The sequence below is a fragment of the Phycodurus eques genome, chromosome 4 (genome assembly GCF_024500275.1).
Source record: "Phycodurus eques isolate BA_2022a chromosome 4, UOR_Pequ_1.1, whole genome shotgun sequence".
In the NCBI taxonomy this organism is placed as follows: Eukaryota; Metazoa; Chordata; class Actinopteri; order Syngnathiformes; family Syngnathidae; genus Phycodurus; species Phycodurus eques.
The window spans coordinates 27,376,543-27,393,722 of NC_084528.1; the positions used below are offsets into that span (position 1 = coordinate 27,376,543).

The following is a 17,180-nucleotide window of genomic DNA, read 5'->3' on the forward strand; positions in this document are numbered from 1 at the left end:
TCAATATAGTATACAATATAGGAAAAAAGCATGTGTCCCCTGATTTTGCTGTGCATGATGCGGAATAGGAGATATGACGTGATTTGGTGGGTGAGCCGTGTTGAAGTTTGTCGACGAGCAGCTGCGCCAGTTCACCTTTGGAGCACTTATCCATGTCGTCAGACGACTGCAGCCAAGCTGTTACCTTGGCTTGGCTGTTGCAGCCGAAAGGGAACGCTCCTGCGGAATGCACCGTGGACTGCCTGCGTACAGGCACACACTGCGCAAAGAAACGCAACCAAAAGGTCAGCCCAATAACAATAATTATTCTGAACTCTTTCTAATTTGAAGATTTGAAAGTAAAGTATGGGAAAATAAGGATAGCGATGAGCAGAAAAACAAGAAGGTTTTGACAACGGTCAGAATATTCATTCAAGTCGAGATACCATTCTAATGGAAGCGCTGTCAGCAAAGCTCGGGGGCGTGGGGGAGGGGTAGCGGGGGAAGTGGAAGGACTTGTCGTCGGGACACATGGCAATCTCGTTTTGCCGATAGAGCCGGTGGTGACGCAGCTTGGACACCCATTCATCAAACAGCTCCTGCGACTTGATCTGCGCGGCGCACAAGGACAAGTGAGGTGACGCGTGCAAACAACGCCACTTGTCTCACACAACACAAGGTCGCCCCACACCCATTCAAGCATATACATGGATACCTGCAAGGGGGACAGTGGGAACGGTGCGTGTTTTCCACCATATTTCCAATACATCAGTGGTGGGGGGAAGTTGTTGACTAGCCTTGTGGTTTACCTTCAGGTGATAGATGTTCTCCTCAGCATCGAGATCGATGCACTTGGCTTTCTTCTTAATGGCCATAACGGAGAGCCCCACATCAATGCAGCCATGAAGCTTTCCCTTCTCAATCTGCAAGTCAACACATTATCTTATGAACACACTGGATCGTAAATTTCAATATCTATAATAAATTAATTGCCTGTTGTTGGTCTAGTAGGCAACACAAGAAGAGAATGGTAGACCACACGCCGTAACAGGCAAGGCCACGTCATTTGCAGCTAGAAGGCACTCACATCAGCATTGCACTTGCCGTACTTCAGGATGCCCTTGTCCAGGGAAAAGTATCTCTAGAGGGAGAGAGAAAAATACACCGAGCAAGTTCAATATGCAGTCTCATCAGTTGTCAACATCTCAGCCTATTGTCACAAGTGTCTGTCATCATTACTATTCGGCCTATCCGGTTTCTCCACATTGAGTCTCCTTGTAAAAGCGACTCTTCGTGCTCAAGATCTTACTGCACATGTCAATACTAAACATATACAACCCTATTAAGCAGCAGGCCATTAGCTAATGCATCTGAGAGGAAGAGTTTCATGTGGAGCATCGACTCCTCAATGCGGGTAATCGACTATATGAGAGTAGGGTTCCCCAACCTTTATTGTCACAAGGCCAATATTTGACATGAGAAAAATCTCACTGCACATCACCAAACAAAAATACCACCAAAGGTATATAGACTGAATTTCCCGCGGCACACTGATTGGGGATCACGTTGTCGTGCTGGCTGCGGATTTGTTTAAAAATGGAACCTGGAGGGTGGCATTCAACACGTTAAAAAGCAAAAATCATATCAAACAAATATATGTGGTAAAATAAGCAGTCGACTCATGTTTAACATCATCCAGGACAGGTTCATTCTTCGATTTTCTCTTTGTATGGCAGAAGGCATATTATTTGCCTTGAGGATGTTGGTGGAAAAGTACAGAGAAGGTCAGAAGGAGCTACATTGTGTCTTTGTAGATCTAGAGAAAGCCTATGACAGAGTACCCAGAGAGGAACTGTGGTACTGCATGCGGAAGTCTGGAGTGGCAGAGAAGTATGTTAGAATAATACAGGACGTACGAGGGCGGCAGAACAGTGGTGAGGTGCGCTGTAGGTGTGACAGACGAATTTAAGGTGGAGGTGGGACTGCATCAGGGATCAACCCTGAGCCCCTTCCCGTTTGCAGTGGTGAAGGATAGGCTGACAGATGAGGTTAGACTGGAATCCCCGTGGACCATGATGTTTGCAGATGACAATGTGATCTGCAGTGAAAGCAGGGAGCAGGTGGAGGAACAGTTAGAAAGATGGAGGCAGGCACTGGAAAGTAGATGAATGAAGATTAGCCGAAGTAAGACAGAATATATGTGCATGAATGAGAGGGGTGGTGGGGGAAGAGTGAGACTACAGGGAGAAGAGATAGCAAGGGTGGAGGACTTTAAATACTTGGGCTCAACCGTCCAGAGCAATGGTGAGTGTGGTCAGGAAGTGAAGAAACGGGTCCAAGCAGGTTGGAACGGGTGGAGGAAGGTGTCAGGTGTGTTATGTGACAGAAGAGTCTCTGCTCAGATGAAGGGCAAAGTTGAAAAAACAGTGGTGAGGCCAGCCATGATGTACGGATTAGAGACAGTGGCACTGAAGAGACAACAGGAAGCAGAGCTGGAGGTGGCGGAAATGAAGATGTTGAGGTTCGCTCTTGGAGTGACCAGGTTGGATAAAATTAGAAATGAGCTCATCAGAGGGACAGCCGAGGTTCGATGTTTTGGAGACCAAGTTCGAGAGAGCAGACTCCGATGGTTTGGACACGTCCAGAGGAGAAATAGTGACTATATCGGTAGAAGGAAGATGAGGATGGAGCTGCCAGGCAAGAGAGCTAGAGGAAGACCAAAGAGAAGGTTGATGGATCTCGTGAGGGAAGACATGATGGCAGTTGGTGTTCGAGAGGAGGATGCAGGAGATAGGCTATGGAAAAGGATGACGCGCTGTGGCGACCCCTAACGGGACAAGCCGAAAGGAAAAGAAGAAGAAGATGGCAGAAGGCAGAGTACGATCTGGATTGAGCACCAGCAAGGGGGATTTTGAATGGCGATCCCATGTTTTGCTTTGCTCATGTCGAAAAGAACACTAAACTAAAAACATTAGGGGGCAAGTATTACGACACGAGAGCATACCTTATGCCAGCCCTTTAGGGGCCACTTTCTTTTCTTTAGCACATAGCTTTCCTGTTTCTGCGGCTCCACGACACTGCCAAAGCCTCCGCGCAGACCTTCCACAATTTCCCAGCTGTCCTGCGGGAAAAATCAACATAATTCATTGGAAATGAAACGCTCAATACTAAATCAAGAAGAAATGATGTCCTTGTCAAGGCTTAGTTGGCTCGGTGGTAGACTCCTCTTGAAAAATGACTTTCCCAGCGTACAAAGAGTTTAAAATAAATGTCATCAGAAAGAGAGAACGTGATTTGTGGGGCCAAATCTTTCGAAAAGAAACCCTCGTAACCGACAAAGGAGTATTAAACGAAGATGCGCGGCACTTATTTTCTATTTGAGGGTTTGTCACATCCCCCAGTGACGCTGTCACACTGTGAGTCATCGGACATACGTACTGTCTGTCTGACAGTCTGGACGCGCGTTTTGAAGGTCGCAACACACTTGGAAAGCGTCAGCAGTGACGGACATTACAAGACAATGTGCCATGTTGTGGTTCCTCCAAGCGTTGTTGAGGAATCAGAGACATGTCGAGGTTATGTTATGATAAGCCTCCAGGTAATAGCTCGCTTTGTACGTGGAGCCAAAAACTTGTGCGAGAGCGCCAGCCTGGTTGTTGGTGGCGGTGTGACCTGTGGGCACCACAGCAGTAGCAACCCCCTGCTTTTATTTATAAATGGAAAAGCTTTTGTGGTGCATGAAAAAAAAAAATAATGATATATTGCTCGGGACAACAACCACAACAGTGGTGCCTATCGCTACAGTAATGTGTAGAGGCATGAGAGAAGACGGGATTTGATGGAAATGTTCAATATCATGGAATAGGACAAAATAAAACGAGACTCAGTAGACTGCAGACTTTCGTCCAGCTGGAATTTGTGGTCTGCGTATCAACACCAAACATTCTTTGTGCCAGGGCAAAGAACAGGTTAACAATTTTAGTCGCACTGTTACACATATCTAAAAGTGAATGTATTAAGAAAGAAAATCTCCCAAAAAAATACAACATTGCATTGCTGGAACTTTGTAGATTTGTGAGTTTTCTTAAATTGGACAAGGTGGCGGTTAGCATTAATAACTGGCAGGACAAGCAACTAAATGAGTTTGGTTTGGGGCCTGAGTATGGTGAGTTTTCTTTAACTTGTATGGGGTCCCTCAAACTTATATATATAAAAACAAAACATCTGTATGTGTGTAGTCTGTATGTGTGTAGCACGGTTTTGTCTTTTTTTCAAGCTTTGGAGACAAACTGGTAGTTATATGCTCACAAAGGAGGAGAGAGGCCCATTTTTACAGTGAACACGACAAGCAGCGGGGTTTTCAGGCATGTGCATTATGTGCGTCCGCACAGGGCAGCATTGCTGGGGGAAGGGTCCCAAATAAATGTAAAAAATTGCTACATGAAATGCTTTGTATTGGCGTAACATGTCAATCGTGAACTTTTGTATGAGGAATTGGCGCACCCTCTGAGGAGGAGATGCATCGTGGGTGGTCTTTGGGAATGATGGCAAATCGAATTGAACACTTATCGTAAACATGGAGAGGAAAAGGTCAAAGCCGTCAGTTTCACAATTTTAAAAGAAAAGAATAAAGAGCATGAGAAACAAATAAACAATGCCAGTAAGGAAATAGCTTTATTATTATGACAATAGTGTGTTGTTTCTTATTTCTTATTGCTGTTGCTGTATTTGTATATTGCATCTTGTTTATAATTCCATTTGTTTTAAAGAAAATACACAAATATGTATGTGTGTGAGGGGACGGGGGGTGGAAAACAGGGTTTTTGCCCAGGGATGTCATTCAAGCTAGGACCGCCCCTGACAACAAGTAAGCAGACGTGCACGGCGGCACCTTGAGGTGCGGTTTTACCTGTCGACTGTCGTGTTTGGATGAGGAGCTGCTGTTGCTGCGTGACAAGGAGGAGATCTTCTGCGACATGCTTGAAGTGCGCTCCTCTGAGCCCATTTCGCCGCGCACTACGGCCAGAGAGACGGCACAAGGTCGCGAGGGCAACAGGGGGGGAAGAAAAAGATGGCTTTAATCGTCAAGGCCTCTAAAAGCTTTTTCACACTGAAATATACATTTTTTTTGGGCGCGTGTATTTGTAATATGGCTTATAATAGCATGACAGGCTCTGTCGGTTAAACTGACACACAAGATTAATCATAAAAAATGAGTAATGAATAATTTATGAGCCCTTATGGCCCGACTGAGTGCAAGACTTCCAACATTAAAGAATCAAATCAACCAAAATGTAAGTGTCATTGTAAGTGAAGGTGCCAATGTAGGTGAATGTTATTTGAAATTGTTTGCTGAAAGCTGCGAGAGTGAGTCTCGGCTCTACTTCCACTCGTGCGTGTGCATTGGCAGTCTTGGAGACGTGTGTGTACCGAGCGATACGTACAAATGTGTGCACGATTCTACAAATATGTACATTAAAAACAAAACTTCAGATGACTAACATGCAAGTGTGATGGAGTTAATTCACTAACATTTCTGCGCAGACACGCTTTACGGGATCGAGTTGCTTGAAACGTCCCTACAGGTAACGTGTTATTCAGTTGTTGTTTTTTTGCCATTTTTTTCATTTTTTGCTCAGTTCTCGCTTTCTCTCACCTCACAGATCTTGTTCGGTCTGACTGCCTTTACAATAAATATTACAATACAAACAACTGCAGAGGGAGGATTTCAAATTCCCCTGTTGAACAGAAAAACTGCTCCAGCATTAAAAAAAAAAAAAAAAAAGGCATATGGCGCCACCATTCTGCATGACCAAGGTTTAAAAAAGGAATTAAAAAATAAATAAATAAATAAATATATATATATATATATATATATATATATATATATATATATATAATGTATGCCTATTTTTCAACAAACACACACAGCTTGATTCCTCTTTAAAAAAAAAAAAATAAATACTGTCAGAACACTGCTTCTAGTTGTAAAATTGGAAAACATGTCATGATGTCATGACTCGTGAGACGTGCTATCAACAACAGCATGTGATATCATCACTTCACTGGAGTGTAAAAATAATTGGTCCTCTTTAGTAGACAGCAACGTTCCGTCAAGTGCCACACTTCACACGGACTCATTAACAGTATGCACATGCGTGGCTCGTCATGTTAGCACACGAAACCACGTTCTGCTTATGCAGTCAGTGGCTGTTTGTTATTCGAAGACCAGTGATGGGCGTTAATTGGTTGTTCCTCAAACCCATTTGGGAACAAGCTACAGCTTAGCTTATTGGGGATTTGTCATCATATGTGAGAGGAAGATGTCGCGACATATAGAGCAACACTGTATGCAAATATTGAAGAGGGGTCCTTTGGAGAACTAAGGTTTTAACAATAGAACCCCAATTCCAATGAAGTTGGGACGTTGTGTTAAACATAAATAACAATAGAATACAATGATTTTCAAATCATGTTCAACCTATATTTAATTGAATACACTACACAGACAAGATATTTAATGTTCAAACTGATAAACCTTGTTGTTTTTAGCAAATAATCATTAACTTAGAATTTTATGGCTGCAACACGTTCCAAAAAAGCTGGGACAGGGTCATGTTTACCACTGTGTTACATCAACTTTTCTTTTAACAACATTCAATAAACCTGCACTCTTTTACTACGAAGCCACGCTGTTGTAACACGTGCAGAATGTGGCTTGGCATTGTCTAGCTGAAATAAGCAGGGGCGTCCGTGGAAAAGACGTTGCTTGGATGGCAGCATGTTTCTCCAAAACCTGTATGTACCTTTCAGCATTAATGGTGCGTTCACAGATGTGTAAGTTGCCCATGTCATTGGCACTAACACAGCCCCATACCATCACAGATGCTGGCTTTTGAACTTTGCGTCCATAACAGTCCAGATGGTTCTTTTCCTCTTTGCCCCAGAGGACACGACGTCCACAATTTCCAAAAACAATTTGAAATGTGGACTCGTCAGACCACAGAACACTTTTCCACTTTGCATCAGTCCATCTGAGATGAGCTCGGGCCCAGAGAAGTTTCTGGGTGTTGTTGATAAATGCCTTTTGCTTTGCATAGTGGAGTTTCAAGTTGTACTTACGGATGTAGCGCCGAACTGTATTTACTGACATTGGTTTTCTGAAGTGTTCCTGAGCCCATGTGGTGATATCCTTTCCACATTGATGTCGGTTTTAGATGCAGTGCCGCCTGAGGGATCGAAGGTCACGGGCATTCAATGTTGGATTTCGCCCTTGGCGCTTACATGCAGTGATTTCTCCAGATTTTCTGAACCTTTTGATGATATTATGGACCATAGATGATGAAATCCCTAAATTCCTTGCAATTGTACGTTGAGGAACATTGTCCTTAAACTGGTCGACTAGTTTCTCACACACGTGTTCACAAAGAGGTGAACCTCGCCCCATCTTTGCTTGTGAATGACTGAGCAATTCAGGGAAGCTCCTTTTCTACCCAATCACGGCACCCACCTGCTCCCAATTAGCCTGTTCACCTGTGGGATGTTCCAAACAGGTGTTTGATGAGCATTCCTCAACTTTCTCAGTCCTTTTTGCCACCTGTCCCAGCTTTTTTGGAACGTGTTGCAGCCATAAAATTCTAAATTAATGATTATTTGCTAAAAACAATTAAAAAAAACAATAAAGTTCATCAGAACATTAAATATCTTGTCTTTGTCGTGTATTCAATTAAATATAGCTTGAACATGATTTGCAAATCAATGTATTATGTTTAACACAACGTCGCAACTTCATTGGAACTGGGGTTGTAGATTGCTGGGAGTGCCACGTCGCCTACTGAGCGTCTTAAGATTTCTTTTTCACGTACATACAACAAAGTGGTACAGTATTTGCAGCTCAGCATTTATGAAAATACCTATTTGCATTTTTCTTAAACCTAACCTTCGTAATTCACAGAAAAACTGCAACAAAACTGCTATTTGCAATTTTCTGGGACGTGGCAAAAAAAAAAAAAAAAAAAATGTGATTGCAAAATACTGTCTACAGTATGTATGATATTGTCTTGTAGTGTCTCTTTTATGAGCAGTAGCATTTCTGGGATGGGATCAGGGGGGCCAGTGCCCCCCTAACACTGTGTTTTTGGGAAACGCTACCCTAAAATAATGATCCCACTGTTTGCGATTGTCTCGGGATGGCATTGTTGATTTTCCGACGGGCGCATGGACGGACGGACAAAAGCGCGGTCATCTGAAAGCTCCGTCCTTTAACTGACCCACGCTTGGACAGCGTGTTTGCAGCGTCCGAATGCAACCATCAGCCTCACGGTGTCTTATTTTGCTTCTCGACGGATCCATCTATGCGTTCATCGCACCGCCGCCTCCGCTTCTATGATTTATTCATCCACTTTCCATTGATCATTTCTAGTGATGCATCGGTCTGTCACTCCGCCGCCCTTCCGCCTTCCCTTTCGCAACCTGGCCGCTTCTCAGACTTTCATCACGGTGACAGCTCCATTAGACGTCAGCGCTTTTTAGATATATAAAAATACTTCCATAAGGAATGAATAGGCACCTGGAACAAGATGACAAATAATGGTTAAAAAGTAAATACTGTATAGTTCGATAGTTAGTTCTTCGAACAATGTAAAACTGCTCAAAGGCTTTAGTGAAAATGATCTAAGTTAACTACCTTAATCCAAAAATATTCCTAAATACTTGTGGTTCTGTTGACTGTTAATTGCTCTTGGGGGCCCCTCGTATTGGCGGAGTGCTTAGCAGGTGCTCAGTTGGCGTATGGCTTGGGCCGGCTACGACCAGACTCATAAAAACATCATGTGACATCATGCAACCTCTCTTAGTTTACAACCTAATAGAGACATTTCAGCAAATCGTGCTGGGCGCATGATCTCAATAGAGACGGGCTAATGGCTGCACTAACTAGATTGACAAAAGCTAAAAGCCCTCTAATTACACTCTGCACTTCATGTTGCAGATGTTTCTCCGTCCTTCCACTCTCTTCCAGATTCTATCAAAGAGGCTGACATGCCTCACGGGGCTTTTGGGCATCATTAGGATGGGAGTCACAAAACGAAATCCCTTGCTTTCTGTGTACGCAACACAAATATACGGCAGCGTGTGAGTTAAATTTCCCCTTGAGAGATTATAGCGAGTATAGTGATCACCCTTTCGGGCAGCTTTGATCGAAGTGCTGTTGTTTCAAACTTTACATTAGTCGATATTAACATAAATAAATGCGGTGCAGCGTTGTGCGAAGACCTTATCGTTGCATGCGCAGACGGGTCATCGCTCTTAAAAACAAAGCTCCTTCTATTGTTGTTAAGTTTCTTTGTTGTGCTGATGGCCGTACATCTTGTCATTCCCCCCCCCCCCCCCCATCTTTTAGACCGCTCCCAAACAATTTCAGCTGAAAGGGTCAACACAGAAAGCTAAGACAAGAGCGAGAGAGGTTGCTTGTATCACGGTGGAGTCATCGTGATATATATATATATTTTTTTCATGACACAACATTTTTCACTTCCTCTTTTCCCCATTTATGTGTGAACATCATTTTTTCCTCCATCAAATATGACGAAAGTGCACAAAAGAAGTTCTCTGCTAATCTACATTTGACCTCTTTATCTATATTGCCCCTTGACGGCGGCGAAGTCTGACAAGTATTCCTCATTTTCTTCGTCAGAGGAGAACGCTATGGGCAATAACCTTTTCATTTAGAGATTTCACAAGAAGATCTGTGAAAGTTGAACATATTTCTTGAACGTGTATTCAGAAGAGCCCCGGCAATTAGGATGGTATAATGAGAGAATAAAAATCATTTTAAAACTTTTCCCCACTCTGGCATTAAACAAATCAGTCCACACTCATGTCTTTTAAAAAACATTTTAAAAAAAATAAAATGTGTATGCTGTCAGAAACATGCCAATGCAGCAGGTAGCGCTATAACCTCTAACGACTACTGAGATTGTAGCTAATCAGAAGCGTTTTCGGAGAAGTTGGAAGGAGAAGTAAATATTTTTTTTTTTAAAAAAAGGACATCGGGCTTCATTCACGAAGCATCCGTACGCACGTTTGACGCGCAAAACTGTGATGAATGTTTTTGTTTTTGTTCATACTCTGCGAATAAATTTAGAACCTCCTCAGATGATGCAAGGTTGAGCGAGTAAGAACATTTCGACGGATTTATTAGTTACCTTTTCTAAATAATCGCTGACGGCTGCTAGTCGAGTACTGTAGAAGTTATTACAGTAAACACTATGTCATGTATAATATTCGTATCCGTTATGTATTATTGTTTATTTAGGTGCTGTGACTGCAGATGTTGACGTTTGTGGAGTTACTTACGTGCAATTTTGGAGTATGCAGCTGGTTCCATGAATGTAAACACAGACATAGCTGATGTGTCGCTTTACACGGATAACAAACAGCAACGCGCAAAATCCTTATTTATTTGGCGCTTAGACGCGCGGCGTACGTCGTTGCTCCATTGTGTCAAAACTGAAGGAGAGACTATTTCTGGCCTACATCGGCACAAAATATAACGGTGACCCACTGCTCTGCACACTAAAAATAGAAAGACTTTGATGACGACCATAAATCCAATATAACCCCAGCGGGACGCAATTCTCGCATGCTCTGTCATGTCTGTGTGTGTCCCCCGTCTTGTGCTCACCTGCTCCTGTTTGTGCCTTTCCTCACCTGCGCCTCGCGTATTCTCATTCTGCGTCCTTGCCAGTTTGTTCTTTTTCACGCTACTGCTTCAAAGTCGCCGTTGCCTATGCTGACCTCTTGCCTGGAGTTTTTCATTTGGTTCCTACCTGCCATAGCGATGACAGGCCCGTCCTTTAGTATGCCCGACCATACCTTTGAAGAAAAATCCACACGCATGGCAACGCCTGGATAAATGGGCTTAGGGCCTGATGGTCCAAGGCTGCCAAAGTCAGAGGGAGAGGGTCCAAATAACAGACGTACGCTGCTTAAAGCGTGATAATAATCACGTCTTCAACAACTCCCTTGTGCTTCATTCATACTGTCGGAACTGTCCAACACACATATTCAACCTAACACATTCACCAATAGGCATCCTGTTCATCAACCACATCCTCAACAACAACACGCGCACGACAGTGGCCCGTGTCTCTGCTCCAGTCTATTCACAATGCGCGTGAGTCTCGCACTGCCGCTCAACAGCAGCCCGTTAGGAATCCGACGAGAGTCAGAAGCTCTCGACACACGCTGGCAGACCAGCGCTAAAGAACATGAATGCGCTGAGCTCATGCAAAAGCGATCGCGCCACATACGCTGCACGTTCAGCTCTTGCTGTACGATTCATCTGCTTCGCTAGCGGAGGCTTCCCGTCGCCGCCGTTGTCACTTTCATGTGCATTTCATTGATTCTCAAATTCCGACAGCTGCGGCAGCAAAGCTTCCCTCTCCCGTTAAAGTGGATTCATGAATAAATCATGAATAGCTCTTTGTAATAGTTTGCTCTGCGAAAGAGACTGCTGCAGGTACACACAAGAAGCCTCAAGCATATGATACACAGTATTTACCTCTGACAACACATGTAAAAAAAAAAATGAAGTGCTCAATGAGTTATATGATATTATTATATTATATCCTATTGCCTTAAGTCAAAAGGGGCTTTCAAGCATGCTAACTCTGTCGCTAAGCTAACGGCTTATTAGCATTCATGCCATATGGACAGCAGTTTGACAAGTAGAAGAAAAAATACATAAATAAATAGATATATTGTTTTATGTTATTTTAGACTAAATGTGCAGATTATACTGTATGCGATTTTAGATGATATTGTTCAGTGTATTATTTTAAATTTGCATGTGGTTAGCCATGGACCAGAGATAGCATTCATCAATGTCATTACTAAGAGGTGTTCTTATTATTATGTCTACTCCAATTGATTAAATATTAAAGGGTCAGGTGAGTAGAGAGCACAAAACCCCTCCTGTAATAAATAAACTTGATTAATTGACCGTGGCCATGTTGACGGAATAAGATTACAGTAGTTCAAACGTGAAAGTAGGTCAAATATTATTCAAGCACTCCAAAGGTGCCACCTAAATACAGGGTGAACATTTTGAATAATTCAGGTATAATAACGCTGATATTCTGCGAAATCCTTCCGCATGTGCGATTGTTTTTACAGTCAAAAGATCTGAAAGCGCTGTCTGTGTTAAAAAATTCATGTCGGGTTTCTGGCGGAGTGTGTTTGAGCTTCTTTCTGCCTCTGATGCCCGGAGGAGGTTACAGACTGGCACGGCAAAAAAATAAATAAAATAAAATAAATGTCAGCATGTCACTATAATGAGCAAACTGAGAAAAAAAATCATGCGGCTAAAATTTAAAATAATTTGCTTTAATAATCTGTAGTCATTTTTTCTATTGCTTTATAAATGCGGCGTCCTACACCCAACCCTGCGGTCGGCGCCGCAAAAACCAAATGCAGTGTGTACGTGTCTGAGTACGTGACACGAATGAACTAAGAAATGGATGAACAATACAGTATTTCCACGTGTAGGTGCTTGTCAGAGAGGTAATAATGTTGTTTCTTTCGTGAACAGTGAACAGTAGAGCAGTGAACGGCTCCAACAGGGAGTCGGACAGTGAAAAGTTGGGACATTTCTATTCCAATCCCATCACCAGGGAGGAAGTAAGTTTGCATTATAAACTGTTTGTACAAAGGGTTTGTAAACACGGTGTCGTGCGGAAAGGAACTCCATCGTAAAACCAAACATTTTCCTCTTATCCCCGTCCATGTTTTTCCTTGGCTCTTGTCACACAAAGATGTTATTGAAAGAGTCGATTTTCCTAACCCCGCACACCAGCAAAACTGCCTCTGCGTGTCTACCGCCACTGACAAATGATGTCATTAACGGCATCCAATAGAAGCTAAGTCTGGAAAATCCATCACGACAGATCTCAACACAAGCTCTAATGTATGTTGGACTGATTCTCCGCACGGGTTTTGTTTAATTAGGAACGGCTCCAAGGGGGTAAACAATTTGTGCCAAATAAAAAGCGAACCAGGCTGGCAGAATGCTGAGAGGGCCAAGTGGCCAAGCATTAAAAGAAGGAAAGTGTTTGTTGGCACGCTCCCCAGTGGATAAATCACTTGAATTGGGAAAACTTGAAGGAAACTGAAGCACGGTGTCGACAAATACATCACTCCGAATACATTGCTTGTGTGTCAAAAAGATCGCGGCAAGCCCCTTTGCGCATGTACGGTGAACCCAACTATTATTTCCAATGTTTTGGCAAGCCGCATTGGACTGCGTTCCCACGTCACAAAAAGTTCCATTTTCTCTTCTACGGTCATCATAACTCAATCGAAACCTCCATTAGTGTTTGCAAGAACACAGAAAAGAAAAACACCTATGAAGTTGTTTTTCTTTTGATACTCACTCTCTCGTTTTGGGGAATGGTACGACCTCAGGGCTTCCACTTTATCTTACAGAACCTTCGTTTCTCGAGTACAGATTAGTTGTCCTTAACCAAGGCATTGAATCCCCAAATTGCTTCGAGGGTGACAGACCGCTCATCTCTCCATCTCAACCTTTGACGCAAGGTTACGGTTGTCATTTGTGCATTTTGTTGTGTGAAAACGATATATACCGCAGATACCCCAGACCCTAAACAGGGTCAGCGATATAGGAAATGGATGGATGGCTATATGTAGATATAGCTCTCTATGTCCAAAGGTAACTGGGACAGGCTACAGTACAATTGGTAAAGAAAATGGATAGATTGGGTACAGATGTAGAGGATGGAAGCTACAACAAAAAAACAGAACACCCTATGAGAATGTCGACCCCGAGTCAAAAGTCACGTGGCCTAACATTTTGGATTCACTTAGACTAGCTTGTCACAAACGTTTCCGGGTTAAAACGCAAACGTCCAATTTAGTTCTTCCCCTAGGACTCAAACTTCCTAAAATATATGATGTACACTATTGCTGTAACCTCATTTAACCTCACCCTACATTTTGGAAACGCTGATAATGCACACATAGTCACATGTCACATGTCACATTTGACCCGAGTGCGTGACTACGTGATAATTAAAGACATGTCATCCTGGAACAAAATTAGGCGGCACGGTGACCGACTGGTTAGAGCGTCAGCCTCACAGTTGTGAGGACCCGGGTTCAATCCCCGGCCCCGCCTGCGTGGAGTTTGCATGTTCTCCCCGTGCCTGCGTGGGTTTTCTCCGGGCACTCCGGTTTCCTCCCACATCCCAAAAACTTGCATTAATTGGAGACTCTAAATTGCCCGTAGGCGTGACTGTGAGTGCGAATGGTTGTTTGTTTCTATGTGCCCTGCGATTGGCTGGCAACCAGTTCAGGGTGTACCCCGCCTCCTGCCCGATGATAGCTGGGATAGGCTCCAGCACGCCCGCGACCCTCGAGAGGAGAAGCGGCTCAGAAAATGGATGGATGGATGGATGGATGGAACAAAATTAGTATATTCCTTTATTTTCTCCAGCGCTTGTCCTCATTAAGGTCGCGGGTGAGCTGGAGCGAACCGCAGCTGACGTGACAAACGTGATCGCAACATTCACACCTTTGCACAATTTGTACTCAATTGTACTAAAAATAACACGGCCCGCAACCCTTTTTAAAACAACAACAAGAAAAGGCAGAGCGAAAAGTGTGGGTGTCGAAAAAGAGAGGACAGGGGTCCAACTCCACCACATAGTTGTGACGTCCCTGACAACCACTACAACTGCTACTACAACTAATAATAAACTGGTTTTATATACAGCTTTTCTGGATATGTAAAAATGCAAAGTAAATATGTACAAACAAAATAGTACCAGAATTGTTCTTTATAATTCCCCGGTGAAAAAAAAGATAATTCGACTTCAGAAACAAAAATAATTTGCTTCTCCTCCGTGTCAGGATCCGATTAGTGAACAGATCATATTAATGATCCTCAAGTGAATATAACTTTAATGATTGCCAGGTTGCTGCACATTGCTCTTGTTGTGCTTGCGAATATGCAGATGTGATTCGGCTGCAGTGCAGGGGCGGCTCAATTCTTGCGGAAGGGGCAAGGGGCCCCACAAAAATTCGAAACCTTGAACTGAACATTGCCATAGCAGTTTCCCCAAATAATGCGAGGCGGACGTGCTAACCACTAGGTCAGCGTGCTGCCCCACAAATGGTATATGTGTTCCAGAATTCACTTCTGAACTTCTTTTTCTCTGCAAAATAATCACGCCCCGTCAGCGGGCCAATGAGGAGTGTTGACGGGTGGAATGATGGAGGACACCGAAATTGGCCCCGGCACATCTTCAGCTTTAGCAGCCACTAATCTTCTCCACCGGAATTGATTGCTTTGGAGCAAATGCCTTTTTAAAGCTTGGTCAGTGTCATGAGGAGAAAGTCGGGGGGGCTAATCTCCAATCCTGCGCAGTGCTGCTACGTTTTACGTTTCAATGCACATCTTGCAAAGACAACCAGGCTTTTTGTTTTTGTTTTTGTCTTTTACTTCTCACCGTTCTTTCTATAGTGCTTATCCTCACTGGGGTCGTGGACGCATGAACTGTGGCCCAGCCCCTAGCGTTGGAACACTCTCGAGACCGCATTTTCAAGGTCTTGTCTTGGACCTGAGTCCCAAAAGTCTTGGTCTGGATCGGGATTTTTCATTAAGACCAGCACTGATCTGCTATTTTTTTTAACTTCATTAATATGATAACAAGGAGAAGCACTTGGTAAAACAACAAATACCTTCGAGTCACGTGTTACTAACACGGCACCACTAACTGGATGCTTCTTGTCTTGGTCCTGTCACTTGTCTCGACTTGCAGACTTTGACTTGGGTCTTTTCTTGGTGACTTCTGGTCTTGGACGGTGCGGTCTTGAGCAAAACATACACTAAATCAGCTGACTTTGGACACCTCTTCAATTTGAAGTCTTCAGTCAACCTGTGGGAGGAAGCTGGAGTACCCGGATAAAACCCGGGTAGAACATGCAAACTCCACACAGGAATGCTCGGGGACCGGATTCGAACCCCCCTCACCACAGAACTGTGATGCGGATGCGCTATCCACTAGGCCAATGTACCGCCTATCCCGTGGTGGGCTAGCATCCATCAAGGCCGCATTTTCAATGATGACAAGCTCAGGAGGGAACACACAGTTTCGCCACGTTGAAGCTGCCATGCACACTCGCTTTCGCCTTCAATTTCCAATTCATAAGCAGCACACATCCCCAGTGAGCCACATAGCGAGCTGACCAGCATTACCTGAAAGGCTCCACTGTCCGGCAGGGCACCCAAAGGATGCTGTGTTGGTCGTGAAATTCCAGCTTGTGTGACTGTGAGCCAGTCACGCTGACCTTAAAAGTTGTGCAAGTCGGCGTGTTGCATTGCTACTGAAATATGTGGGTGCTTGCTCATGACTAACATGAGAAAAACTGACTGAAAGAAATGATATTTTGTGCTCCAGCAGTAACGCACAGTGGGCGTGAGATGCTGGGCAGCACTCAACGGCTGACTGTACATCCCAGAATATGTGAGCCAAGGCTGTGACTTTCTTAAATAAAACAGAGAAGAAGAGAATAAAACTCTCAATTAACTTTACACCACTTGGGGGGGGGGGCTAAAAACAGGAATGACTGACAGCTTGAAGAAAGAGCACACTCACCTTGGCAGAGTTGCAAATGTGGATTTTCTGGTGATGTGATGGTGCTACAATAAAAAGATAGTGGCCGACAAAATGACAGAAGAAATATGAAATGAAGTAGACTTGAAGTAGACTCCCTTCTGGGTCGTGACACGCACACTAGCACAGCTTCCACTAAGATAGGGAAAGAAAGAAAAAAAACAACTTCATCGGCTCACCGCTGCATACAGAAGGCGGATACTTTGTCTGATCCAAATATGAGCCAATTAGAGTTAAGAAAGAAGCTGACGACAAGCCTAGAGGGCGGGGCTTGTATTTTCCGCCGAGTGCTTTTGTGACGTTTGTCGGGGAATCCCCAAATGAATGAATGACGTGGTGACGGTCACGAAAATGTCCCATTCGTGACTTAAGTGTAAATGTTGAGGGTGAAATATCTGTATTGACTATGTGTCATCAATCACGTCGGGTAACATCCCTATGAAGCGGATCGAAAATGTGAAGTTATGCCGCCATCTATTGACCATGCGGTTGAATTGCACCTTTGCA

General features: G+C 43.7%; 1 protein-coding gene across 1 annotated transcript in view; it reads right to left on the reverse strand.

The window, feature by feature from the left end:
- The window catches only part of osbpl3b (oxysterol binding protein-like 3b), a 28,180-nt gene extending 11,377 nt beyond the window's left edge, over positions 1 to 16,803 (reverse strand). The window contains 7 exon segments of the mRNA XM_061675781.1: positions 136 to 259; positions 426 to 590; positions 789 to 902; positions 1,067 to 1,120; positions 2,984 to 3,100; positions 4,889 to 4,995; positions 16,656 to 16,803. Of these exon segments, the coding sequence (XP_061531765.1) occupies positions 136 to 259; positions 426 to 590; positions 789 to 902; positions 1,067 to 1,120; positions 2,984 to 3,100; positions 4,889 to 4,984 (670 nt within the window). The 5' untranslated portion in view covers positions 4,985 to 4,995; positions 16,656 to 16,803.
- Positions 16,804 to 17,180: the final 377 nt, after the last annotated feature.